The 26692-nt window shown below is 41.4% G+C and overlaps 2 protein-coding genes across 4 annotated transcripts in view; both read right to left on the minus strand.

The window, feature by feature from the left end:
- Nucleotides 1-16012, minus strand: part of tmtc1.L (transmembrane and tetratricopeptide repeat containing 1 L homeolog) — a 29566-nt gene extending 13554 nt beyond the window's left edge. The window contains exons 1-8 of one of the 3 annotated variants that reach the window (XR_005966213.1): nucleotides 14192-16012; nucleotides 13084-13261; nucleotides 12431-12504; nucleotides 11731-11907; nucleotides 10138-10219; nucleotides 8607-8710; nucleotides 6131-6320; nucleotides 2914-3038 (exon numbers count right to left, since the gene is read on the minus strand). Coding sequence is in view for 2 of the 3 variants with exons in the window: in XM_018251906.2 (XP_018107395.1) it covers nucleotides 2914-3038; nucleotides 6131-6320; nucleotides 8607-8710; nucleotides 10138-10219; nucleotides 11731-11907; nucleotides 12431-12504; nucleotides 13084-13261; nucleotides 14192-15066 (1805 nt within the window). In the remaining variant the exon portion in view is untranslated. The remainder of the gene's footprint in view (nucleotides 1-2913; nucleotides 3039-6130; nucleotides 6321-8606; nucleotides 8711-10137; nucleotides 10220-11730; nucleotides 11908-12430; nucleotides 12505-13083; nucleotides 13262-14191) is intronic. The other 2 variants (XM_041586013.1, XM_018251906.2) reach the window with 2 other exon arrangements.
- A 1655-nt stretch (nucleotides 16013-17667) lies between these two features.
- LOC121401407 lies at nucleotides 17668-26620 on the minus strand. The gene is made up of 11 exons (XM_041586014.1): nucleotides 26485-26620; nucleotides 23880-23999; nucleotides 22676-22873; nucleotides 21372-21466; nucleotides 20876-20986; nucleotides 20757-20789; nucleotides 20484-20592; nucleotides 20075-20117; nucleotides 19810-19935; nucleotides 18898-18923; nucleotides 17668-17834 (listed from the first exon to the last, which is right to left on the minus strand). Exons 1-11 carry the CDS (start codon nucleotides 26543-26545, stop codon nucleotides 17767-17769), a joined length of 990 nt encoding a protein of 329 aa, XP_041441948.1. The 5' UTR covers nucleotides 26546-26620; the 3' UTR covers nucleotides 17668-17766.
- Nucleotides 26621-26692: the final 72 nt, after the last annotated feature.

Genomic DNA, 26692 nt, shown 5'->3' on the forward strand with positions numbered 1-26692 from the left:
GACATTTTCTGCTTCTCCTCACAGAGACTTGGCTGTGGTGGTGCGGGGTGATCAAGAATGTGGGGGTCTCTGAGTCTCAGTATGCAGAGACATCCCCCCCCCAAGAATAAGATACCTGGTATAGGATCAGTTATATGGAAACCCATTATCCAGAAATCTCTGCATTACAGGAAGGCCGTCTACCATAGACTCAATTTTGATCAAATTATTAAGAATTTTAAAAATTATTTCCTTTTGCTCTGTAATAATAATTCAATAGCTTGTACTTGATCCCAGCTAAGATATAATTAATCCTTATTGGAGGCAAAACAACCTAATTGAGTTTAATTAAAGGGGTTCTTCACCTTCAAACAACTAGTTGGTTTCAGATAGATCACCAGAAATAACGACTTTTTCCAATGACTTTCTATTTTCTATGTGTGACGGTTTTTCTAATATTGAAGTGTAAAGTGTCATTTCTCTCCTTCTGAAGCAGCTCTGGGAGGAGGGGGGTCGCCGATCCAGTAAATTGTTCTAAATGGATACATTTAGTTGATACATTTTTTCTTATCTTTGCCCCTGCTGAGCAGAATCTCTGGTTTTCATTACAGGCAGCTGTTAGAATTGATACAATTGTTGCTAATACTCCAGAGATGCTGCTGAGAAATGTATCAACTCAATGTTGCAAAATTGTAACAGTTCAGAGTCTGCACCTGAATTACTGAGCTGCCACACTCAAACACCAGAGACACGAATATTCACCTTTAAACTTAGATTTTGGAAAAAACTTAAAAAATAAGTAATGGAAAGAAATTGAAAAAAGTCTTTATTTCTGGGGAACAAAAAGTTTTTGGAAGGTGAACAACCCCTTTAATGACTTTTTAGTAGAATTAATGTATGGAGATCTGAATTAGGGCTCTTACTCATGAGCGTTTTTACCTGCGCTCCCCTGCGTTCCGTTTTTCGGCGTTCAGCCGCAGGGGAGCGCAGGAATAGACGCATTTCATTATTTCAAATGGGGCTGTACTCACACAGGCGCATGTAGGCGCCGAACGCAGGTTGAGACGCAACATGCTGCATTTTTCCTGCGTTCGGCGCCTACACGCGCCTGTGTGAGTACAGCCCCATTTGAAATAATGAAATGCGTCTATTCCTGCGCTCCCCTGCGGCTGAACGCCGAAAAACGGAACGCAGGGGAGCGCAGGTAAAAACGCTCATGAGTTAGAGACCTTACGGAAAAACGAGTAAATTGGAAAACCCCAGGTCCTGAGCATCCTGGTTAACAAGTCCCATACCTGTGTCAGCAATTCAATTAAGGACTTATGGTAAGTACAGTTTATAAGGGAAATGTTGCAGATACAAATCCCAGTAGAAGAAATGCCTGGTATAATTTTTGCACCACATTTGGGGTATCAGCTAAAAATATCTAAGGCATGAAATTACATATTTACCCCAAATTTCACCCTAACCGACCTTCCTATCAGGCTTTCAGGTGTAGGCAGGAGAGTAAAAAAGGATTCTTCCCAAATGTCCCCCTAATCCCCCCCCGCCTGCCCCAGGCCCCTCCAGGTGGAGGACTGCTGTAGAGTATAGCAATGCAGTCACAAGACATGTGCAGTTTTTACACTGCTAATAATGAATTTGAAACAACGTCACCTCCTGCTGTTCATTTCGGCCAATAGGACACATTCATTAGAAAATTAAGTTAGTGAGAGAAGGAACCTCTTGTGATGTTGTTCTGCTTCAAACCGAGCAGAGAAACGATAAATAAAGATTCTCTTCTTGCTAACTGTATTTTCTGAGCAGAACTTTGCTTTTCCCGTTTAACTTAAAGGTGAACTCCACACAAACATAACTTAGGCTTTTTGAAAAGTAAACCTAATTTCAAGCAACTTTGCAATATACATCAATTACAAAATATGCAGACTTTTCATGATTTTTAATGGTTTGGAACAGTTCCCTAAGCCTAGCCCCCTGCTCTCTTGCTGAGCTGGCTGACTACTGTTACTTTGTTTTGGCAGCCATCTGTGCTTAGCCTGCATCCTCCAAACGCCACAATTCCCTGCACACATGATTTCAATAAGAAACAGTGCAATGCATTGTGGGTTATGTAGTTCCTGCATGATGTCTGTAAGCTGTGGAGAAGTTGTTACCATTTGTAACATCAGTGTTTAGTCCCTCCTTCCCTGCCAGGATTTCAAATGATGCAGAAAGTGCAAACAGCTGGATTGCAGCATAGAAAATAGCATTTATTCATACTTTATGAAGAAACAGGTAACTGTGATGGGTATATTAGGGGTTTATCTGTAATGTGGGCCTCTTTATCAAATTTTGCTTTTGAAGCCGGAGTTCCCTTTAATTTTGTAATCCTCTCTGGTGAAATGGACAGCAGGTGGCACTGTTGTTTCAACGCCATTATTTTATCAGTGTAAAAACTGCTCATATCTTGTTGATGAAATGCAATAAAGTTACATTGTCAGACCAACTAAAAAAACCTCATATCACTTAAAGGAACAGTAACACCAAAAAATGGAAGTGTTCTAAAGTAATTAAAATATAATGTACTGTTGCCCTACACAGTAGATAACAGATAAGTACTACTATAGTTTATATAAACAAGCTGCTGTGTAGCCATGGGAGCAGCCATTCCAAGCACATGTTACATAGCAGATAACAGATGCACCCTGTACAATATAAACTATGCTAGTCTTTCTAAAGAAAACACATATCTTTTCCCAATGCAGGGCAACAGTACATTATATTTTATTTATATTAAAATGCTTTAATATTTTGGTGTTACTGTTCCTTTAAGTCCGGGATACCCCCCCCCCCCCCCACACACACACACACAAAACATTGCACTTTCCATGCATTTGAACAATCAGTTCTATAGTCATTGTCCAGAAGCTCAGTACCTGAGTAGGGAAGACATACCTGGGCATGTAGAGAATTCGTTCAGCAACCACAAAGCCCACCCTGAAGAACAGGTTAGAAGCAGGTATGAATGGGAAGAGCAGGAACAACAGCCCCACCAGGACTTCTCTGTTTGGCGCCCTCTGCTGGGAAAGAAAGCATCTTGGTGAGTGGACTGGGGATTCAATACACAAGTGGAGGTGTTGGTACAGCTGATAAGATGAGCTCGTATTGATGTTGAGATTTCACCATTATGGGAACTAAAATCTGAAGATTTTTGGCCTTGCTAAAAGCTCACCCTTTCCACATGCAGTTATGGCCTTGACCAAGCCCAATTACGCTCCAGCCATGCCCACTGCTCTGCCCCCACCAGGAATAGAAATATGGGTGTGGGTTTAGAATCCAGCCAAGGTCTAATCTTCTTCCCCTGTTTTTTTCCATACATATTGCAGGTGCAGCTCTTATAAGAGTTGTTGCTCTAATTAAATTAAAAAGAAAAACATTTGTGTCTACTCTGCAGACCCACCAAAAATATTGCAGGTTACACATGCACATCAGTATTAAAAAACAGGAGCACCTAACATGTAACTCACTTACAGTACATGCTACAATTCACAGCTATGTTGTCTCCCTGTGGAGCTTTAAGTAACTCCCGTTCAAGGTATCAAGGATCGCTAGTTGTTTCAGGTGTATTTTTATAATTATTAACAATAAAATTGTAGCCTCACAGAGCAATCGTTTTTGCTGCCGGGGTCAGTGATCCCATAGGCCATTCTATAACATACTAAAAGATGATCTTCCCCTTTTAATGCTTTCACAAATCCAAGAAAATATTGTGCTGCCTTTGGAGAAATGTTTACTGGTAGGACAGGAAGGGTTCTACTCACTACTGACTACTCACTACTGACCTGATTCTAATCTCAGGCATGTCATAGAAACAATCAGGACCAAAATAAAGCTGCTGGGTTTCCATATATATATAAATGCATGCACCTTCCTGTACCCAATATTAATATCAGATTTTTATATATATACAGTATAGAGATAGAGTGGAAGAGGATGGGTGGGGACCCTTTCACAAGAATCAGCTCTGAGAGGAACTGACAAATAAAGAATAAGTCTATATTAATATCTAGGGGTGGGCACGGGCCCTACAGTCAGTGTGGGGGGCACAGAGACATGTCAGCAACTGAATTACACCTATAGAGACACTTACACACCCCTATAAGGGTGATAACATGTGATAGTCAGATGAAGGATGAACTTAACTGACAAATCAATATTTGGCTGCTGACATAATCTGAACTGTATTTTTAAACTTTGATAAGCCCCCATGGGAGAGGAGATCAGAAACAATGAGGGGGAAATATGTTCTAGTTTGGGGGAGATTCCCATTTCTCTTGCAGTCAGAATGCTTTTTTGCATGGGATGGAGTTCCTGACTGCAGACAAAGCTGAACACAATCTAATGTTCTACAAATTTGCTGAAAAGGGGCCCCTCGGCCCCGAGAGAAAGCAGGCATCTGAATTCAGTACACAGCATTTATTATTTCATATAAACAATGGCCCTAAGGTATATAACTCTGTTATTAAAGTGTCAGAAGCCATGAGCGAGCAGTAATGAATAGCTGCCATGAATTCTTTTATTATTGACCTAGAACTGGAGAGAGAAGGGGGAGATACCAGGTTTAACCCCAAACCCTCCCCAATCTGACAGGTTTCTGCACATTCTCAAAAGTGGCATTTCTGCAGAAGGCAAAAAAAAGTTTCTTTTAATAGTGCTGTAGTATTAGCCACATGTACAACAGTCATTTGCAGCTTAAAGGGACAGTTTCTTCAAAATACACTCTTTGTATTTGTTCCTGAATGGGAGAAAAGCCTTTGGCTGTTTGGGGCTTGGGCATCCCTGTTTCTTCTTCTGCCCTAAAGTGGAAGGGTGCTAGGGAGAGTAAGTGGACCTTGTGGTCAAATCATTTCAGTTCTATTTTGCAAGCAACTCTGCCCAATACAAAATGTAGTTTTATGCAATATTTTGAGAAAATGATTGCAGAGAATCAGGTTATCTCCCTGGGGCCATAGAACAGCAACAACTAGAAATCAAAGGTTCACTAGTTCTAGTACAATCTGTGCCATTTAGAGGCAACATAGTAGCTGAGGTATGAAAAACTTACATTCACCAAGTCCAATCATTTACTTTAATACAAGAATGGAGATTAGGAGAGAAAGGTTGGATAGGAGTAAAGGGGATGAGAAAGTCGGAGATGAAAGGTAAGAATGTGAGAAGACAAAGTTTAATAAAGCAAAGTTAGATGGGAGGAAATGATAGTGGTAAGACAAGATAGAAGGAAAGAGGTAGGGTGGTGGAGCAGAGTGGGGAAGAGAGTTAAGGAAAGGAGAGGAGAAAGGGAAGGGTTGGGTGGGGCAGTGGAAGTAAGAGAAGACAATAAGAGAAGAGGCAGGTAGTGGAAAGGAGACAAGAGAACAGAAAAGGTTGGGTACAGCAAATGAAGAGGTAGGCTGGTGAGAGGAGACAAGGAAAGAGAAGAGGTAGTGAAAAAGTGAGGAGATGAGAAAGGAAAGGGCAGGGTAGTAGAGGCGAGATGAGAGAATAGGTAGGTAGTTGGAAATTAGAGGAGAAGGTAAGTGAAGAGTTAGGGAAGTAGGGTAATATGAGAGAAGAACACTGTGAAAATGATAGTAGAAAAGATGTAGGGTAGTGGAGTAAAAACCAGCATTAAGGAAAGCAGAGTGGATAACAGAAGAGGTAGGGTGGTGAAAAGGAGAGGAGGGAAGATGTAGGGTGGTGGAAAGGGTAGTAAAAATGAGAAGATTGGTATTTTAGGAGAAAGGACAGAAGACGAGGTAGAGTAGTGGAAGTGAGAGGAAGGAAAATTAGAGGTAGGTAGTGGAAGATGAGGGGAAGGGTAGTAAGTGGAAAGAGGAAGATGAAAAGTAGATGCAGGGTAATAGAAAAGAAAGGAGAGGTATGGTAGTAGGATGAAGAGGAGAGGAGAGTTAGAGTAGTGGAAGTAAGAGAACAGATTAGGTATTGTAGAAGAGAGACATGAAGGAAAGGTACTGGGATTGTAAAGAAAAGCAGGAGTAAGAGAAGGAAGAAGAAAAGAAAAATGGTGACAATGGGTTGGTAAAGGAGAGTGGAAGAAACAGAGGGTGGAGAGGAGAAGCAGAAAAGTGGAAAGACGGGACAGCAAACAGAAAAGGAAGGAGGGGATTGATACCTTTACAGATGCCAAGCAGTGTAAGGCCAGCAATCCTAGGATGCCCACCAACAGCAAAGTCGCTAAATTTCTTACATCCCATATAGAATGGATTAGTGGGATACTTCCAACCTGCCAATCATAGCACAGAGTGATGGGGGCCAGTAGAAGCCAGGCGTTGAAAGCCAGGAGGTACGAGTAGGTCAGGAACCTAAAACAGAAATTCACAGACACAGTGAGTTCCATGAGAGATACATGTGACTGGCAGGTAAGTGTAACATGTACCATGTGATATTCACCACAACATCAGAGAGACCCCTGATTTTAGTGACATCTCTCAGCAACATGGCAGCTCCAGTTCATGTGAATAAATACAAAGATACACACAATATATATATATATATATATATATATATATATATATATATATATATATATATATATATATATATATATATATATATATATATATATATATATATATACACATACAAGATGCTGAAAACTGGAGATAAACAGGACAGGCCTGATGGAAAAAATCTCTTGGCACCTAAGGAACAATGGAGTGAAACAGCAGCTCAGATATAATTTCCTTTAACCTTCAAATAATAAACAATAATTGCAAATTTGTCTTTAGCTCCTTTTCCCTAAACTGCATGAAAAAATAATACATGTTTCTATCCATATCCCATAAAAGGATAAGGGTTGAGGGAATAGCTTTGGTGCTGAGAAAGCTCGGATCAGCTCGTTAACTTTTCCATTTGCTGAATTAAATTGTTTCCTTCCTTGAAAACTTTTCTCAAGAACAAGCCCAGAGGTGAATGACTGGAATCAGCCATTGTCATCTTTCTGTCAGGGGGCCCCCAATTAGTTCTCCACCTCCCCCCCCTCCCATCCTTACCCAGTCTCTGACCCCAACTACCTGCCATATTGTCCCACCTTCTATCCTCCCATATGTCTCCTACCTGTTCCTTCATCTCATGCTCTGTCTTCTCCTTTCTGCCTCCCATCCCACCTTCTATGGTCTCCTACCTGTCATCACTTCTTCTGCCCCATCCAACCTCACCAACCTCTCCTACACCCAACATTCTATTAATAGGCATTTATGAAAAAGTCTTGATCAAAACATGTATGTTTTTGTGCCAGAAAAAAACTAAATAGTAAACTGTGCTTCCATGGGATGTGATTTTTAAAAAACTGTTCCTAAAATGCACACACACAGTAACAACCCAGGCTACGTTTTGTATTGAGACAGAATACTGAGATGGAAAGAAGGATTAGATCTGTATATTCTACCGGTATATTCTACCAAACCCATGGTAATGCCCATGCACATATAATGCCATAATCTGTGTTGTTGATATTGGACCATGTGAATATTCTGCAGGGAAGTTATAATTGCCATGTCGGCTGCAGCCGGAAACAGACACGTTTCTCATAAAACGTCATTATGGATTTCCCCAGTAATTAACCCTTGATATAAACCTGCCCTCGTCCTGGTTTCCTGTTCAGGGATTGTCACCCAGGGGCGATATAAAAATAGCTGATGAGCTAGTTGAGCCTCGGTCACTGTTTCCCCTGCGGCTTCAGACACCTATTTTAACATTTCGTCTTGCTCTATTACTTATGTACTAACTCTGTGAGTGCTGCCAGGAGTATATACTAGTCAGTCTCTGCCCGGGAGTATATACTAGTCAGTCTCTGCCCGGGAGTATATACTATTCAGTCTCTGCCCGGGAGTATATACTATTCAGTCTCTGCCCGGGAGTATATACTAGTCAGTCTCTGCCTGGGAGTATATACCATTCAGTCTCTGCCCGGGAGTATATAATAGTCAGTCTCTGCTCAGGAGTATATATTAGTCTCTGCCTGGGAGTACATACTAGTAAGTCTCTGCCCGAGAGTATATATTAGTCAGTCTCTGCCCGGAAGTATATACTAGTCAGTCTCTGCTCGGGAGTATATACTAGTCCATCTCTGCCTAGGAATAAATACTACTGAGTCTCTGCCCGGGCGTATATACTAGTCAGTCTCTGGCCGGGAGTATATATGAATCAGTCTCTGCTGGGAGTATATACTAGTCAGTCTCTGGCCGGGAGTATATACTAATCAGTCTCTGCCCAAACTTATAAATTAGTCAGTCTCTGCCCAAGAGTATATATCAGTCAGTTGATATTACTGTCCTGGGCAGACATGAGTGGTGCTGGGTGATGCCAGGTTCAGGTGCTTCTGTGTTATCTGCACGCAACTAAGAGCTTACAAACAGATATGTAAAGTTGCACCATTACAGTAACTGAGTACTGAGTAACCTATAGCAACTAATTACTATTCCCTTATGTAAAGCTGAATTGGCAGCCGCTCAGCTGGACATTCATTTGCCTCCATTAATGACAGGGTTGTGGAAGAAACCTGAACCCTCCATCACCGTGTAACCCTGTAACCTTATTGCCAATAAGAAACAAACTGGCACCCGGCCAGGGACTTTTCTACTCGGTACCTGGTGAGAAGGTAAGGTGAGAAGGAAGCCGGATTGTCTTGTTCCGAGAACAATGGCATGGAGCCTCCCATGATTCGCAGGCGGAAATATAAAACCAAGGAGACCTGCCGGGAGACAAACGTTTATTTATTCAGTTTCCATTCCCAGGGCAGTGTAAGTGGCTCCTACTGAGGGTAACATGTTCCATTATTATGGTTTCCTATAGAGCTGAATGAATGAGCCCTGATACATTGATATTTTACTCTTATTTCCTATAGGGAGAATCAATAAGGGTGAATTCAGCCAATAATAATCTGACTGGTTGTGTATGGAGCATTAAGGAGATCTCTATAGCCCAATAAAGCATTATTTGTTTGCCTGTCTATTTGTCTATCTATAGGACAGGGAGGAAAGAGAATATTTATAGGGGATTTCTACCCAAAAATACATCCATTTTTATTTTCAGTGGTTTCAAAGTTATGTGTAAACTGGGCAGCCATCAGGGGGGCACAACTGTACTGGTCATGGCCATGCTGCAGTTCCCAGATTAATCAGGCCTCCTTTGAGTCACCGAAGCTGCAGAAAGCCAGCGGACGTCACTGAAAGTCGCCAATTGGAGCCGTAAGCCACCAAATGGATCCAAAGAGGAGGAGAACGAACAAGGCCTTTAAAGGTAAGTTCAACTGAACACCAGTGGTCTTTTTTTTTTAACCCCTGGTCACCAACTTTAATGGGGTCCTTGGCCATCAATCTTTTTTTTTAACTTATAGGAGGGCCCTAACCACCAAAACCATTTTACTGTTTTAGCACCTATGTGGCCTTTGTTGGGGTGGGGCTTGGGGGCTGAGCTGGGATGGGCAGGGACCAGGAGGCCCAGAAAATTGTTGATGGCTGCCCTGTTTGTAAATGTAATTGCTTTTGAAAGGAGTATTTGCTTTTGCCTTTCTGTTTTCTGGTTCTGACTCTTGAAACATTGTTGCAGTCAGCTCTGCTCCAGCACTGTTAAGCAGTTGAATTCCGCTACATTTTAGAAGTCAGAGACAGTAACAACGTAACTAGAGGGACGCAGGACACGCAGCCGGGCCCCCCGCCCCCCTCCATATGCCCAGAACTGGCCGGAATTAGCGGCGCGCAAACTGCCGGGGGGCCCTGAGGGGGCCCTGGCCCAATCGCACCCCCTGCTCCCCCGGTAGTTACACCACTGCGAGACAGCAGTGCAGAGAATATAAACAGCCAGATGGACACTGCTTTCAGTACAGCAGTAACATTTTCACATAACCACAGAAGCAGTCAGAATGAGAAATGAACATATATCGGGAAGTTGCTTAGAATTCCTTTCAATAGGCAGAAAAACAGTTGTTGGGTGAAGGAGCCTGCAAGTGTATTATACATTGCGTCAGTGTCAGATGAACTACCCACAGTGCTTGGTATCGGTGGGGTGTGCCTTGTGCCAATAATCCTTCCAAACCCCAGTGCTGCACTATAATGAGACAGACAGAGGCTGCACAGAACTGGGCTCGGAGCTGACAGCAATATTCTGCATTCCACTTACATAGAAGGAAACCAGAGCCGCTCTCTTCAGGAAGGGACCGGCCACATACCAGCGGCTTGCGGGGTGGTCTGGAGAAGGGCATCTGTGGGTCACAGAAAGGGAGAGTTTCAAGAGTCTGAATGTAGAACAGAACTTGGGGAACAATATTTAACAAACACAGTGTGGTGGTGTTGTGAGTAGCAATGTACTTGAAGGGGACCAATCACCTGAAAAACATTTTCCAAATCCTATTTTATCACATTAGTCAAGCAAAATCAACTTTAATTACAATATATAAATTATTTGAATCTTGTTTCTTTCGGTCTGGAAACTCATAACTATAGCAACATGGCAGGAGCCATTTTGTGGACACAGTTATTAAAGGACAAGGAAAGTCTAAAATAGAATAAGGCTAGAAATGCTGTATTTTGTATACTAAACATAAGCATGAACTTACTGCACCACAAAGCCTAATCAAACAAATGATTTGTGCTTTCAAAGTTGGCCACAGGGGGCTGTCATCTTGTAACTTTGTTAAACATCTTTGCCTGACCCTGCACATGCTCAGTGTGGTCTGGGCTGCTTAGGGATCGTCATAAACAAAGCTGTTTGAATTCTGCATGGCTGGTAAGTAAGGCGGGGGCTCCCCCTGCTGTTCATAAGTAGGATTGTTTCCCTGCTCAGCAGTTAGGGACCGTCTGACAATTCCTATCCACAGCAATAAATGAAGGGAGAATTTCACTGCATACAGTCAGGTTTATTGGAGATAGGTATATTTTTCATTAAAGAAAGTAAAAATGGGATTTTATTTTTTTGCCTTTCCTTGTCCTTTAAGACAAGCCTTGCATCATCTCAGAATCTTGTTTGTGCACCAGAATGGGGGACCTCATGTCGACTGGTTACACAATAGATGTTGAAGAAAGCTGGGGGAATGAGGGGAGTGCAGTGACATCTAGTAAGTGATGAATGGAAAGTGAAAGTAATTGCCTGTTTCTCCTCTAGAGGAGGGGCAGGCAATATTTGATTGACAGATGAGATTTTTAAATTAGTTTACAACAGCTATGAATGCTTTTATAAAAAAAGAATTTGGATTTTATGTTTAATTTGAAAAGGACTTTTGTTTTACAGCTTTTTATGTCTGGGTGACAGGTCCCCTTTAACACTGGTTCATTCTAATAATAATAAGCAGCCTTTACACATTCACTGGTACAGACAGCTCGGTTAGTGGCTCAGATTGATGTCACCGGTTAGTGCCAGCATATGCCGCAGCGCTGTACAATAGAAAGGTGCCTACATACTATGGTATAGCAGAGGAAAAGATCATCTGACAAAGCAGGAATGCATAAAGGCCATACATCCTTAGTTTGACAGAAGCAAACAGTATGGCAGCTCCCACAACTGTATCAGTGGAAGGGGTTCAATTGCTGTCCTCAATATACCTAACATTCTACTTCTATGAAGGTCACTTAGGAAGAGATTTCGGGCAGCAAAGGTTAGAACTCCAAAGGTGGGCTTTAACTGAAAAAGTCTGGCAACCACTGCTGTGCTGTCTAAGGAAAACAATATGGCAATGTGGCAACTCTTGCCCATGCGTATGAATAAACATGTACAGACCTTTTGCATCTGGTTGGGCACAGGAACAGGAAGTCGTAGGCCAGGCACACCCCAAAAACCGTGATCCCCGTCTCCTTCACCAAAACAGCGCAGGTACCGAGAATCAGGCTCAGCAGCAAGAACAGAGGAGATGAAGTGGGGGGAAAGCTGTGGCGAGACTGCCCGACATCCACACTCCTGCAAGAGACACACACACACACTGCAGTGGGATTCTAATATATTCCTTATAATACACTCCCACAGTGCTCTGCTGACTTTGCACTGACACTGCTGCTTCTGGCTGTACATTGTTACACATGAAAAACTGTCAGACAAGAATGGTGGTGCAGAGCAGTATGTGTGCCATGAGTATAAGTATAATATATGCAGTTGGCACTGCACCTCTTTGTGGCATGGCTTTATCTTGTGGATTAATACAAAACTGATGGTCCCCACAGCTTGGGACAGCCCAATTGAAGTGGCTGGGGGGGGGGGGGGGAAATCACTTGAACAGTTCCAAAGATAGGCAATATATAAGGCAGTTCTACCTGATAGCAGCCTGGATTCTGCTACATTCTTTCAGGAGTGAGAACCAGCAGTGCGGTAAATAGCAACAACAAGACAAGGTACAGCTTTCCATACCAATTACATATAGATTAATAATAACAGGGGGTTCCCCCACACAAAGAAGATTCCATTGCCTTGGGGTGAGGCCACTTACCTAATGTAGGAGAGGAAAGTTAGAAGGAAGAGAAAACAGGAGAGAACGTCAGCTCTGCCCACGATCCCAGCTACCTAGAGGGGAAGGAAAATGTATATGTTAGGAGATGCGTGACTAAGGTGGGTCGATGGCTTGTGAAAGGTATCAGCCCATTATTCACTATACAGGATTGCAGGGATTCTGGTTGCTAGGCAACTACATGATGCATGGGAAAATTCCCCCAGTTTCTCCGCTGTGGCGTATGATTATGAAGCCTACTAATACAACCCCAAGCTGGAGCTCAGATACCTGCCCTGTGCCTTGGAGCAGTGATGCCGCACAAAAGTAGTTGCTAAGCTACAACATCCTACCAGAGGGTTCTGCGAGTTGCAGTTGAATAGCCCCCAATTCAGGATTACTGTCCTGGGAATATATATATATATATATATATATATATATATATATATATATATATATATATATATATATATACACACACATACAGCCTGGGAGGTATAACAACCTTAATGTTTCTATTGCTCTAATTAATGATAATGTTACGTACTGCCATCTGCTGTGGCCCAGTTGGTTCCTCCTAAAATACCAACTAGCAGGGAGCATGCTGGGATACGTAGCACCGGGCACAACATGCAAATAACATATAGGATCCTTACAGCCTCCGTGTGGACGGGGTGAGCTGAGAAGAGCAAAGCAGCGGCCAACGCCAGTCTCTTATCTTCAAACACAGCCGTGACGCAGGTGTACATGAGCAGCGAGCTGACGGCTGCGTGTAAGATGATATTGGCGGCATGAAAATAAATTGCATTCAGGCCTCCAAGAAAGACGTTGATTCTGGAGAGGACAAGTGACAGAAAACCGATGGGATCATTCATTCTAAACCCAGATGCTGCAAGACCACAACTCCCATAATCCTTCAACATGGGGTCCATGCTGGAAGTTGTAGTTCTGCAATATGTGGTTTAATAAATAAAGCACTGGATAAATGCACACGCAAACAAATACACACATAATCACCCCGTGTGCAACTAAAAGTTGGGGCCCCCCACCAGCAGAGCAAAGAGTAGCAAATGCCCTTGCACAGAGTAAGCCCAGTGCATTTATTAAGGGCTCAGCTCAAGGGCAAGAGCATTAAGGGCCACAAACTTGCAGACCTTAGAGCCCCATATGCAAAGTACTTGCATCTAGCCCTTCATATAACACCCTAATAAAGCTGGCCATAGACGCAAAGATCTGATGGTACGAATCGAGGATTCGTACGATTTTCGAACCGTGTGTGGAGAGTCCCGACATTTTCCATTTGGTCGATCGGACAGGTTAGAAAATTTCTGTCGGCTGCCGATAATATCTCTGCGTGTATTGCCAATCGTACAATTTTTAGTGGGAGACTGTCACTAGCTTTGGTTGGACATAGATATCGTACGATTGCTGTCAGGGGCAAAACATTGCTGATCTGTTCTTTAACTAATCTGACTGGTAAGACTTTGATCTGAATGGTTAGTGGCGGGTCGGGAGATGGGAAAGTCCGGATGGTACGATGATTCGCACGATCGGATCTTTGCATCTATGGCCAGCTTAAGACCTTGAAGCTGGTCAGACTTATATAAGTCTAGGGAAGGAGAATACAGATAAGAGAGACCCATCTGTTGTAACAAGACTTAAATACAAAATTGTTCCTTTAATTATACCTTATGGTAGGTTCCTGATACACATTAAATATATTAATACTGCCCCCCCCAAATACCCCAAAGTTGTGTCACATACCTGAAGCTGAGCACACACAGAGGGCGATAGGACTTGTGGCTGGTGTTGGCATTCATGGCTTTGCCCCAGAAGTCATTTTGGAAGATGGTACTCAGTGGTGTCTCCCCCCGGCTATCTGGATTGTTGAGAATCGCCCAAACATCATCATGGACAAATTCTCCTAAAATTGACCTGGCAAAACAAAGGGTGGCCAAGACAACAGGCAAGGCGAGCGTCCAGTGCCCAAGGCTTGTTCCATAGGCCAAAGAAACTTGCTGGTTGTCTCCATGTCTTCTGGGAATGACTCTGTGGTTGGAACTGTGAGGCCAAACTCCAGATAGGCCATTAACTAGGCTCTTGGGTGTGTCACCAATAATTCCATGGGCTGGTACATTAAATGTGCCCTTATCTCTCTGGACTTCTTGGACTGCCCCATTGGTTGTGAGTGCCTGGCCTGTACCATTAGATGTACCCGTCTCTCTGATGATTCTCTGAACAGAACCATTGGATGTACCCTTGGGAAAAGCTCTGGTGCCATTCTGATTTATGATATTTGGTGTGTCCTTTGGTGGTTGACTGAAGTTCTTCTCTCCTGAGCAGATACCTATGTTGTTTGCTTGAGGCCTTAGTTTGCTATACCCTGCACCATTAGCTTTGTTGCTGGGTACCCCTGTGACTATCATCTCCCCTGGGGCATCAGATGTGCCTTTGGGCAGTTCCTGCTTAAACATCTTCTGTCCAGCAAAGAAACCTCTGTCACTGACTCTGAGGCAGCTTCTTCTTGCTCCATTCCCTGCGTCTCTAGGAACTTTAGCTCTTGGAACCTGTTTAGAGATGCTCTGCCCTACACCTCTGGCCCCTGATTTTCTAGCAATGGTCTGTCCCCCGCTGCTCATGCTCCCTACAGCCACATCATATTGTCTGGGGGATGAGCTGGGAATCCCTTTACCCCACTCACACAGTGGTAGTAGTGACTGTGAAAGGTATCAGTGGGTGCTGTTCTCTCCATGTATGTGAGGTCCCTAAACTCAATGTATACAACTGTAAGGCTCAGTCTCCCCTTTCCATGGCCCCTGCCTGCAGCCTTCCTTCACTTTAACAACCCCGAGTCAGCTCAATGCTGAATCTCGAAGCTAGATGTACATTATCAATATGGTTGTTAGTTAACAGAGCACAGAATTAATCCATCTTCCTGCAGACTCCCTGCACCCTTGCCTGCAGTCTCTTCTGCATCAGCAGTTTCCGTCTTTACTTTCTGCTTTTAAATGCTCACTGTCTGTCACTGGTGTCTCTCTGACAGTTCCCCTTACCTGGGCAGTCTCTTCCTTAAAGCAACTCCCTTATCCAGCAGTCACTAACATGTTGTGGCTGGGTCTGTCAGTGCTGTCTCTGTGCCAGCTCCCAGATATACCTGGGCAGTCTCCTCCAAACACGAGGAATGTCTCTAGCATCTCCCTCATATAGCAGTAGAGTTTTTTTGTCGGGTGTCTTGTCAGACAGTTTCTTTAGCACCCTGCCCTACCTGTGCGTTCTCTCTACATCAGCAGTCTCCCTGTGTTCCAGTAGATCTGCTATACATCAGCAATCGCTCTCTGCGCTCCCATCTTCAGCTGCAGTCGCTCTGTAATGCATAGTGCTGCAGTCTCTCCCTGTTACAGCTGTCTTTTGGAATCTCAGGCTCTGCAAGTCCTGCTGTACTAGCCTCTCTCTCTCTCTCTCTCTCTCTCTCTCTCTCTTTCTCTTTCTGAGCAGCTGCCCGTGCAGTCTCAAGGCAGTCTCCTTGCAGAACGCGATCCTCTCTCTCCGCTCACTCCCACAGCTGCACATAAACAGCAGCCGCCCCCTGAGCGCGCATCCTCAGTGCAGGCAGCGCGCATCCTCAGTGCAGGCAGAAGGGAGCCAGTGAGCTTGGCAGTTGGCACTGAGCGTGGGGCTAGCAGCTAAAAGGTTGCACGACAGCTGGAAACTGCTCGCTGTGCGCCATTCGGGGGAGGGACAGTGCTGGCAGTTTATACAACTGCAAATCCCAGCATCCTCTGCAGCCCAGTCTGGAAAGTGGGGGTTGCTTTAAAATTCAAGTTCAACAACAGGTGGCAGGCTGGGTGTCTGCATTTTCTTCAGGTGTGAGCACATAGTTTTTGAGAGCACAGAATATCTCATCAGATGTATATTGTAAATTCTCTAGGATTAGTCTTGGTCTGTCTACCCTTTTTCTACAAATCTATCTATATATATATATATATATATATATATATAGATATAGATATAGATATAGATATAGATCCTGTTTACCAATCCTCATTGCTCCGTTCCCGTTAATAAAAATTTGCCCACTATGTAAACTAGATTAGATAGATAGATAAATAGATACAGTATATAGCCATGCTGCTTCTTGCTGTCACTGCAAATCACATCATTAAATTACCAAATATAGCTTAAAAAAAAAAAAAAAGAAGTGATACTATCTCCCTAGGGGAATCATTTGCATTCCTCGCACTGACACTGCAGGAAGAAATATTTCTCATGAGCTGAAGTTTCATGAATTCCGAAATCCTTGTTAAAGAAAAATGACACCTAGAACTTCTGATGTGCATGTGCATGCCCCTGGATTATATAGTGAATAAAGTACCCCCTCTTGTAAATTGTAAGGATATTATAAATTACAGAGGAGTTTCATGACCATATAACACAGGTCATGGAACTCTGAGGTAACTTCTAATATCCTCATATTTTGCAACTGGGTGTACTTTATTAATTATAATAAACAAGTTTCAGTGAGTCATGTGACAGAAATGACATCAGAACTCACCATTTATAACTGATGACATCAGAACTCACCGTTTATAAGGATATCATTTACAAGATATTCATGGCTTTTGTGTATAATATCCTTACAGCCAATGCTTAGTGATGTCATTTGTGTCACACTACTCCCTGAAACTTCCTTGTTATATAAAATAATATTTCCCCTATTGTAAAATATGAGGCTTTTAGAAGTCAGCTCGGAGTTCCATATCCTGAATACAATTACTCAGACTTGTTCATTTATATGGTCCTCGTGACTTTTAATATCCATACAGAAAGGAGTACATTATATACTGCATAAGTCAGCCTGCAGCCCTGTGCCTTTATATGGTCAGTGACTTCTAATATCCTAATAATTTCCAGTAGGGGGTACATTATCCCTTATAATCCATGAGTGATACACAGAGTTCCCTGTATAACTCAACCTGCAGCCTTGTGCCTTTATATGGTCACAGAACCCCTCAGAGACTTCTAATATCCTTATCATTTACAGTAGGGGCTACATTATCCCTTATAATACATGAGTGATACACAGAGTTCCCTGTATAACTCACCCTGTAGCCTTTTGCCTTTATATGGTCACAAAACGCCTCAGTAACTTCTACGTTACCCTACTTTACGTATACTGTAACTACAACCTTTTTTCATGAGTGTCCCTTAAGAATGTTACATTTTAAATGATGCCAGATTTGTATTATCTGTAAGCAAACTTTATTTTTTACAATATTTACAAGTACAATATGTAACAGTGACTCCATGAATTTCTGATGATCCCCAGGGCATCAGTAACATTAGTATTGTCCCATGGTCCTGAGCAGCATTCTCTCCACGCCGGACACTTGGAAGGAATTCTTGGTAGCTAAAGGGAAATCCAGAAAGATACAGTGTTACTGTACAAAGTAGGAAAAATATATTTTATAAACAGAGGCTTTGTGGGGAAAACAGATACAAGGCGGGTGCCTCCAGCAGAGCTGATAACAAGTACACAGTACTATCAAATGCAGAACCTGCCCTTAAAAATAATTTTTAACATATAAAAGATAAAATAACAGGCTTTGTAAAGTCAGATAAATACTTGTCTTTGTCTGGCTTTATTGTACTGCCATTTAAAGACAATAATTTGAAAAAGATTGACGCCAATACCTTGTCTGCTGCAAATGGGGGGTTACCAATCTTTATTCCATGGTGCACTTGACACTTCACAGTGATCAAACAAATGGACACAAATGGTTAAATTTTTCTTCTTTTACATAATAATTGTGGACCACCACTAGGGGTCACAATTGGTTTGTCTATAAATGTTGCACAGCTTCTCTGTTTGATTGTCACTGAGGTTCCGAAACGTTTGATCACTGTGAAGTGTCAAGTGCACCATGGAATAAAGATTGGGAACCCCCGCATTTGCAGCAGACAAGATATACAATCTTTTTCAAATTGTATATTACTGGCGAGTGGCTAGGCCAGGGCCTCTACCTAATCCCCTAATTGAACTTTCATATGCATTTAAAGACAATAAACCCAGTATACAATGAAGGGTGGTTTTCAGTTAACTTTTCGTATGTCATAACATAGCTAATTTTAAGCAACTTTTCAATTGGCCTGCGTACTTTTTTTTATAGTTGTTTAATTTTTTGCTTTCTTCTGAATCTTTCCAGCTTTCAAATGAGGGTCACTGACACCATCTAAAAAACAAATGCTCTGTAAGGCTACACATTTCTTGCTATTGCTACTTTTTGGATCCTAGCAACCAGATTTCTGACATTTCAATCTGGAAAGCTGCTGAATAAAAGGCTGAATAAAACAAAATGCAGATTGTTACATCATACTAAAAGTTAATGTAAAGGTGAACAACCCATTTGAGGACTATAGCTATTTTATCAGTTATGGCAAAGAAATAAAACAAAACAAAAACATTATCTTACCATAAGCAATTCCTGTGTAACCCCACCTGGGAGAGAATAAGATAAAATAAGATTTAAAAACTATTATCCTCACTGCTACTATAGGCACCATCGCTCCCTACTATACAGTACCTGCTCTTCCACAGTCACACACCCCTCCCAAAGACTATTATCCCACTGTTACTATAGTCACCATCTCTCCTTACTATACCTGCTATCCAACTGCCACACTCCCTTCACAGAGACTATTATCCCACTGTTACTATAGGCACCATCTATCCCTACTATACCTGCTATCCCACAGTCACAGTCCCTTCCCAGAGACTATTATCCCACGGTTACTATAAGCACCATCTCTCCCTACCATACCTGCTATCCCACAACCACAGTCCTTTCCCAGAGACTATTATCCCACGGTTACTATAGGCACCATCTCTCCCTACTATGCCTGCTATCCCACAGCCACAGTCCCTTCCCAGAGACTATTATCACACTGTTACTATAGGCACCATCTCTCGTTACTATACCTGCTATCCCACAGTCACAGTCCCTTCCCAGAGACTATTATCCCACGGTTACTATAAGCACCATCTCTCCCTACCATACCTGCTATCCCACAACCACAGTCCTTTCCCAGAGACTATTATCCCACGGTTACTATAGGCACCATCTCTCCCTACTATGCCTGCTATCCCACAGCCACAGTCCCTTCCCAGAGACTATTATCACACTGTTACTATAGGCACCATCTCTCGTTACGATACCTGTTATCCCACAGCCACACTCCCTTCCCAGAGACTATTATCCCACTGCTACTATATGCACAATCTCTCCCTACTATACCTGCTATCCCACAGCCACACTCCCTTCCCAGAGACTATTATCCTATTGCTACTATAGGTTGAGTAACAGATGAAATGAAAGAGAATTTACCAGTCCCAGCATCCATTAGGATTTAGTGCATTGGATCTGGCCTGAGGGTACAGAATTATCAGGTTATTGAGATCTGCGACTTGATTGTATCCTGCATTTCGGACAAATTTGTCCCCAACAGCCTCTCTGCAAAGCATGAAGAAGAATAAAATAAAGTAAATTGCAGATTCCAACTCATAATTACTGAAGATAAACAATAGTGTGTGTTTAAGGCAAGATAGAACTTGTTGCATTAGATCATTTGAGTCAATAAAGGTGGATTTACCTTCCTTGGACACAGCCATGAAATGCAATATGGAGCCTGCACCCTGAAACCAGAATCGAAAATATCAGTATGAAATGCATTATGCAACAGGTTGGACACAAGCAGAGGTTTTACTATATTCCATACATAGAGGACAATCTATTAAATCTATTTAACACATAATGGAACTGGGAATTACTCAGAATTCTAACTGGATTCCCTATACTCTGGGACCCTCTTGCAACATCTGTCCTGCTTCTTGCAGGGTCTGTAATTTCTTTTCTTGGTTGTTGATTTATTGCCAGTATAAATAGGCACCTTGGTAGGGGTGTAACCCAACCACGCCTGCAGACGCTCTATCCATATGGCAGGAACACCCATAACTGGATGAGTATAATACTCCATAGACTTATATTAAAGCTTGACTTACTTGCACCGGTTTGACAGGAGGATGGAATATAGACATAACCAGCCGTATCCATGCCGTATGTGATGGGAAGGGCCAAATTGAAATATTCTGATTGGTCAAACAGTATCAGCTGGAAATATAAAATAGAGAGGGGTCGGTTATTCACATACCATGGGGTCTGTTTTTGTGTGTCTAACTAAGCCTTGTGTGTGTGATTAGATTCTAAGCTCCACTCCATTGAATTATCTCTCAGTAAGCAAACTATTCATGCCCTGTTACTTTCCCTTTAATTACCTGTCCGGTTGTGGTGGCTGATGAGCTTGGCCTCTGCAAAGAAAATAGTAGGACATTATGAGGGATCAAATAGGAATAAAGGGAAAATCAGCCCTGCATATATCCAGTATGACACCTACCTGAAGACCTCCGTAGATGTGGTTCAGAGCCTCATAGGCGCCATTGTAGTTACAATTGTTGATATAGTCATGGGTTTTGGTTCCACAAGCCCCTCCATAGCTATCAGTTGGCTGGAATACAAAGTTGTATGATTACTAAGAACACCAGATGTGGGGTTTTACTGCTAAAATGTGGATAAGGTGCAAGTCAGGGGATGGGCAGATAATGGAAGGGGAGGGGTGCCTACATGTCTCTCCTCTCCCCTTGGACCATGGTCTAAGGTCCAAGGTGTATATAATGCCATAATCCCCTTAACACATCTGCCATTCTCAGTGCAGTGTGATTTGACCTACAAGTGTGTACATACAGTATACACTCTATATACTGTACTATACGGGCCTTTGACCAAATTGCTCCATAATTCTATGGAAAAAAATGTTCTAGGAAACATGGTGTGAATTGGGATTATTACAATGCCCAGGGGGACTGATAGGGTGACCCAGGTGTTGTACTCACCATGCCATGCTCAGCTGGTATATTATAGACAGTTTTGATGGCCCCTGTACTAGTAATGTAGGCTTTGTAGTACTCTTCTAGCTTCTTTGACACCCCTAGGATAAGGAACACGTGGGGGTTAGAGAGTGACAATAATTCGCTTTTTACTCAAAATACAAAGGTACAGGGTTATGGTCAAACGATAGACTTCTCTGCCTTCATTTGTGCCTTCCTCCCACCATTGTGTGATGTTTTAATGACTCCACTTATGGGTTTTTCCGGAGAGTGATGGGTCAGGTTGCAGATAAAGCTGTTGTGGATTGGGTTTTCTCAAGGGTTCAAGCAGGTAAAACCACAAATCTACCCAAGAACCATGAAGGGCCCTCATAGAGAATGGATGAATTTGGTTTACTTCACCTATTCGCCATTGACCAGTGATCTCCCTTGACCATAGTCTCAAGCAACCAACCAGATTTCCCCAGATGGTCACTCACACAAAGAGACCATTAGCCATTTGACCCATAGCAGCCAACCAATTAGCATTTACTGGTCTGTTTTTGCAATTTTGATATTGAAAGCTGCCATCTGATCAATTAATATGAAGATTTTTGAATGTTTTTTTTAACTAAGTAGATATTTTAGCAAGACAAACCAGGAGAGTGACCATTAACCAGAGCATGGTTGACTCAATCTCTATTGATGAAGGTTTTTTTTAACTAAGTAGATATTTTAGCAAGACAAACCAGGAGAGTGACCATTAACCAGAGCATGGATCTCTCAATCTCTATTGATGAAGGTTTTTTTAACTAAGTAGATATTTTGGCAAGACAAAACAGGAGCGTGACCATTAAACAGAGCATGGATCTCTCAATCTCTATTGATGAAGGTTTTTGAATGTTTTTTTTTTAACAAAGTAGATATTTTAGCAAGACAAACCAGTAGAGTGACCATTAACCAGAGCATGGATCTCTCAATCTCTATTGATGAAGCGTTTTTTTACAGTGAGAGCTGTGAAGATGTGTTCTCTCCCTGAACCAGTTGTACTGGTTAATACATAAGATAACTTTACAAAGGGGTTGGATGGTGTTTAGCTAGTGAGGGAATACAGGGTTATGGAAGATAGCTCATAGTACAAGTTGATCTAGGAACTAGTCCGATTGCCAGGAAGGAATTTTTTCCCTCTCTGAGGCAAATTTCCCTTCCTCTGGATCAACAAGCAGTTAGGCAGGTTAAAATAGAGTTAAAAGGTTGCACTTGATGGACATGTCTTTTTTTTTAACCTAATTCACTGTTACTATGTAACTATGTGTAGGTATGTTACTTACCTGGGACTAGAACTGAATCCAGGGAGCCAGAGAAGATGAAGACCTTACTACGTGCAAGACTGGACACAGGGTCAATCTGGCCTGTATTGGCATAAGCCTGAGTGAAACTCTTTAGAGAGAGGACACTTATGCTGGAAGGATACTTCATACAAGTGCCAGTGGCCGTCAGCGAGTTCCCCAAAGCACAGTAAAATGGGCCTGTAACAACATTCAAATAGAAGTCAAAAGAAGGAAAAGGGAAAGTCTACTAGTAAGGTTAGTGGATTATATGAATATGTATAGTTAATAATATTTCTTCCTAAAATCACGTTCATTAACATTTGACCCTACTCCCCTTAGAGCAATTTTTGGTGACGGACTTTAAGTAAAGGTAAAATCAATGATCAGTGCTTTAATAAAATATAGTAATGTAGAATTATTTAATTAAAGGGATATGCAGTATTCAAACCATACTAATTTTGCTCATGGAGAGTATGACTGCATACTGTCCCTTTAATGAATTCATTTTCCTCACTGACCACCACCTCCACAAATTGAAGACCATAAAACAACATACACCATTCCACACAGAATGACACATGTTTGATGGCATGTCAGCAATGTGTGTATTGCACCCTGCAGTCTGTGTGTTTTTCCATTAATACTTTAATCGACATAATCCACATGGGAGTGTATGTAGCTTTTCTACGTCCTTCTATGATGTTAAGTCATTGTAAATCTTTAAACTGGGTAAAAATATGCAATCTGTAATTTTTGGAAAATGTGTAATTTGTAAGATTTGCACATTTTTGTACAATTTGATATTGTTGGAGAATGTATGACATTGGCAACAATTACATTTTGTAAAATATTGTAAGATTTGCAATTTGTTAAATTTGTACATTTTGTAAAATGCATAAAATTATTCATTTGCATTTTTTGTAAGAATAACAAATTGTAATATTTGTACAATTTGTAAAATGTGTACAATTTAATGAAATGTCTGAGATTGGTAAAATTCCAAGCCTTCTGGATTGCCAAGGTCCCCAGGTTAAAAGAACAACCCTATTATACTTTAAGGGGGAAGAATTTTCCATTTATCTTCATATTTTCATTAGAGGCAAAAGGAAAATAAAGGAAGGTACTTAGGCCATTTATCACCAATTTTCTACAAACAAAATTATAGTTGTCATCTGGAATTTAGCTAAAAAGAAAAATGTAATACCTCCAGCAAACATGGCTGCTCCAATCACCTTCCCGGAATGAGACACGTGAAACTGGTTGGCCATATATGCTCCCGAAGACAAGCCAGAGACACTGATAAAGCTGTCAAGGTTGTAGGATCCTGCAGACAGGAATGCATTATGTGTAGTATATGCATTTTACATACATTAGTTCTTCATACTCTCAGCAGTCATTATTAGCCACATTCCTGAGTTTTAATTTCCAGAAGAGGGCGCATTTTCTCATTGTTCATGATTTTTGCCTATTCCCTCTTCCAGAACTTTAAATGTTCGTTTTAAGCACTAAATGATTTGAAGGGTATGTATATGTGTGTGTATAAAATGTTGTCTAATGGGAAAAATATGTAATTCTAAGCAATTTTATAATATACATTCATTAAAAATGTTCCATGGACATTAAGTTATGTGTGAAATTGCTGTTGAAAGTAGGATCTGTCTCTTCATTTCTCCACTGGTGACGCTGACTTTTGAAACAATGTTGCAAGTCAGTTCACCTGCAAAGCCAGGTCTGTTATTTAGTTGCTTCTGTTACACTGTATCAAAGGTAGAGCCATCAGAGCAGAGAATAGAAATGGCCAGACAGATACAGCTATCAGTAGCAATTATATTTACTAATAACTTTAAAACCACTGGAAAGTTTTAATGAATGTACAGTATATTGGAAAGTTTCTAAGAATGACATTTTCTTTCATTAGGTATCGTTTTATTTTTGGGGCGGACGTGCCCTTTAATTATTTACACAGATAATCACAAATTTTCATTTTTTATTATTTGTAGTTTTTGAGTTATTTAGCTGTTCATTCAATAGCTCTCCAGTTTACAATTTCAGTAATCTGATTTCTAGGGTCCAAATTACCCTAGCAACCATGCACTGATTTGAAAAAAAGACTGGAATATAAATAGACCTGAATATAAAAATGAGTAATAAAAAGTACAGATAACAATAAATCTGTAGCTTTACAGAACATTTGTTTTTTTAGCTGGGGTCAGTGCCCCCCCACTTTGAACACATGAAAGAGTCAGAAGAAAAATTAGATAATTAAAAAATTATAACAAATTAATAATGGAGACCAAATAAAAAGTTGCTTAGAATTGGCTATTCTATAACATACTAAAAGTTAACTTAAAGGTAAACCACCCCTTTAATAATACTTTATCATTTATTGTTGTTGTTACTTTTTATTGCTCCATTTTCTATTCAGTGTTTCTCCTATTCACATACCAGACTCTTATACAAATCAATGTATAGTTGCTATGGTAATTAGGGCCCTGGCAACAATATTGCCAAAATGGCAAACCACAGAGCTGCTAAATAAGTCAAAAACCACAAATAATAAAAATTTTAAACCAATTGCAAATTTTCTCAGAATATCACTCTCTATATCATACTAAAAGTTAATGTGAAGGGGAGCAACCCCTTTCAACCATGCCCCTAAAAGTCACCACCTGTAAATTCACATGGGTTTTCTTAATTTTGGTAGAACTTTCAAGTGCTTGGTAGCAAGTTTATTAACACAAGCACCTCCTAAAGCAGATTCTGACTGAGAATTTAAATAGGCCCTGGCATTTCAGGTACACAGAGGCCCAATCAGCCCACGTAGAGACCCAAACAGCCCCCACCAGCCCACTAAATACTGACTTTCTATGGGACCTTATAGCAGCCCCTCTGGCATTTGCCAGAACCCACAGATTGCCAGTCCGGGCCTGTCCTAAAGCATATTTCCCAACTGTCCCTTTTTTGGAGGGACAGTCCCTCTTTTGACAGCTCAACCTGCAGTCCCTCATTTGTACTGGAAAGTCCCTATTTTCTCTGCACTGAACAACCAGAAAAAGAAACAAAGTTTCTCACTTAATTGGCTTTTAGCAGAGAGCTCAGAACAGCTAACAGGTTAATTGTTACAAAGTATAAGATACTTCTTAACAATTATGAGACACAAAAAAACAGTTTAGATAAGGAGAAATATTTTCAAACTTTCATAACCTGCCAGATTTTGTAAAATGAACATGGTAATTAGGGGGTGTGGCCACAGAAAGGGGCGTGGTCAAATAATTTTGTTGTTCTACGTGTGAAAAAAAATTTCGTCCCTCTTTTTACTTCCAAATTGTTGGGAGGTATGCCTAAAGGTTGGAAAAGTTTATTAGAATATATATAAAGTTATCAAAGACAAGTCCATATACACAACCAACTAATATACCACCGAACTCTTTAGGCTTCAGTTTTAATTCTATTTCCTCACTTTCTAAAAAAAAGGCACCATCCGCCCCTTTCCTGAAACAACAGCTTATGGGTACAGTTTCTCATTGGAAAGCAATCGAGTTGCACTCGCACACCCTGGCCTTCAAATGTGATGATCCCTGGTGCACAGCAATGGAGGAATTGGTGTCCCACCTTGTAACAACCGATCAAACAAATTCACTGGCACACAGGTACTAGCATGGCAAACCCTTGCTGATTTATTAAATAATTTGCAGCATAGACAGTTTCTCATTCACATAGACAAACAATTGTATGCCATGTGCACCCACGTGTACCCTATTTTAATTCCCTATTACTGTTGCCAAACATAAAATGAGAACTTCTCTTACCCAAACGTGACTGCGCACTGCAGTAACCAATCAAAGCGAGGATAAGAAAGCACCCCTTCATTTTAACCAGGACAAGAACTTGATTCCAACACAGAGAACTGTACACAGCAACACCGTCCTCCTGGCTCTCACTGCCAGCTTTGCATTATATACCTGTAAGGAAAAGCCTTGGCTTTATTTGCCAGATAAGGTGGTGTTTGAACAGATT

This window comes from Xenopus laevis, chromosome 3L (genome assembly GCF_017654675.1).
Source record: "Xenopus laevis strain J_2021 chromosome 3L, Xenopus_laevis_v10.1, whole genome shotgun sequence".
In the NCBI taxonomy this organism is placed as follows: Eukaryota; Metazoa; Chordata; class Amphibia; order Anura; family Pipidae; genus Xenopus; species Xenopus laevis.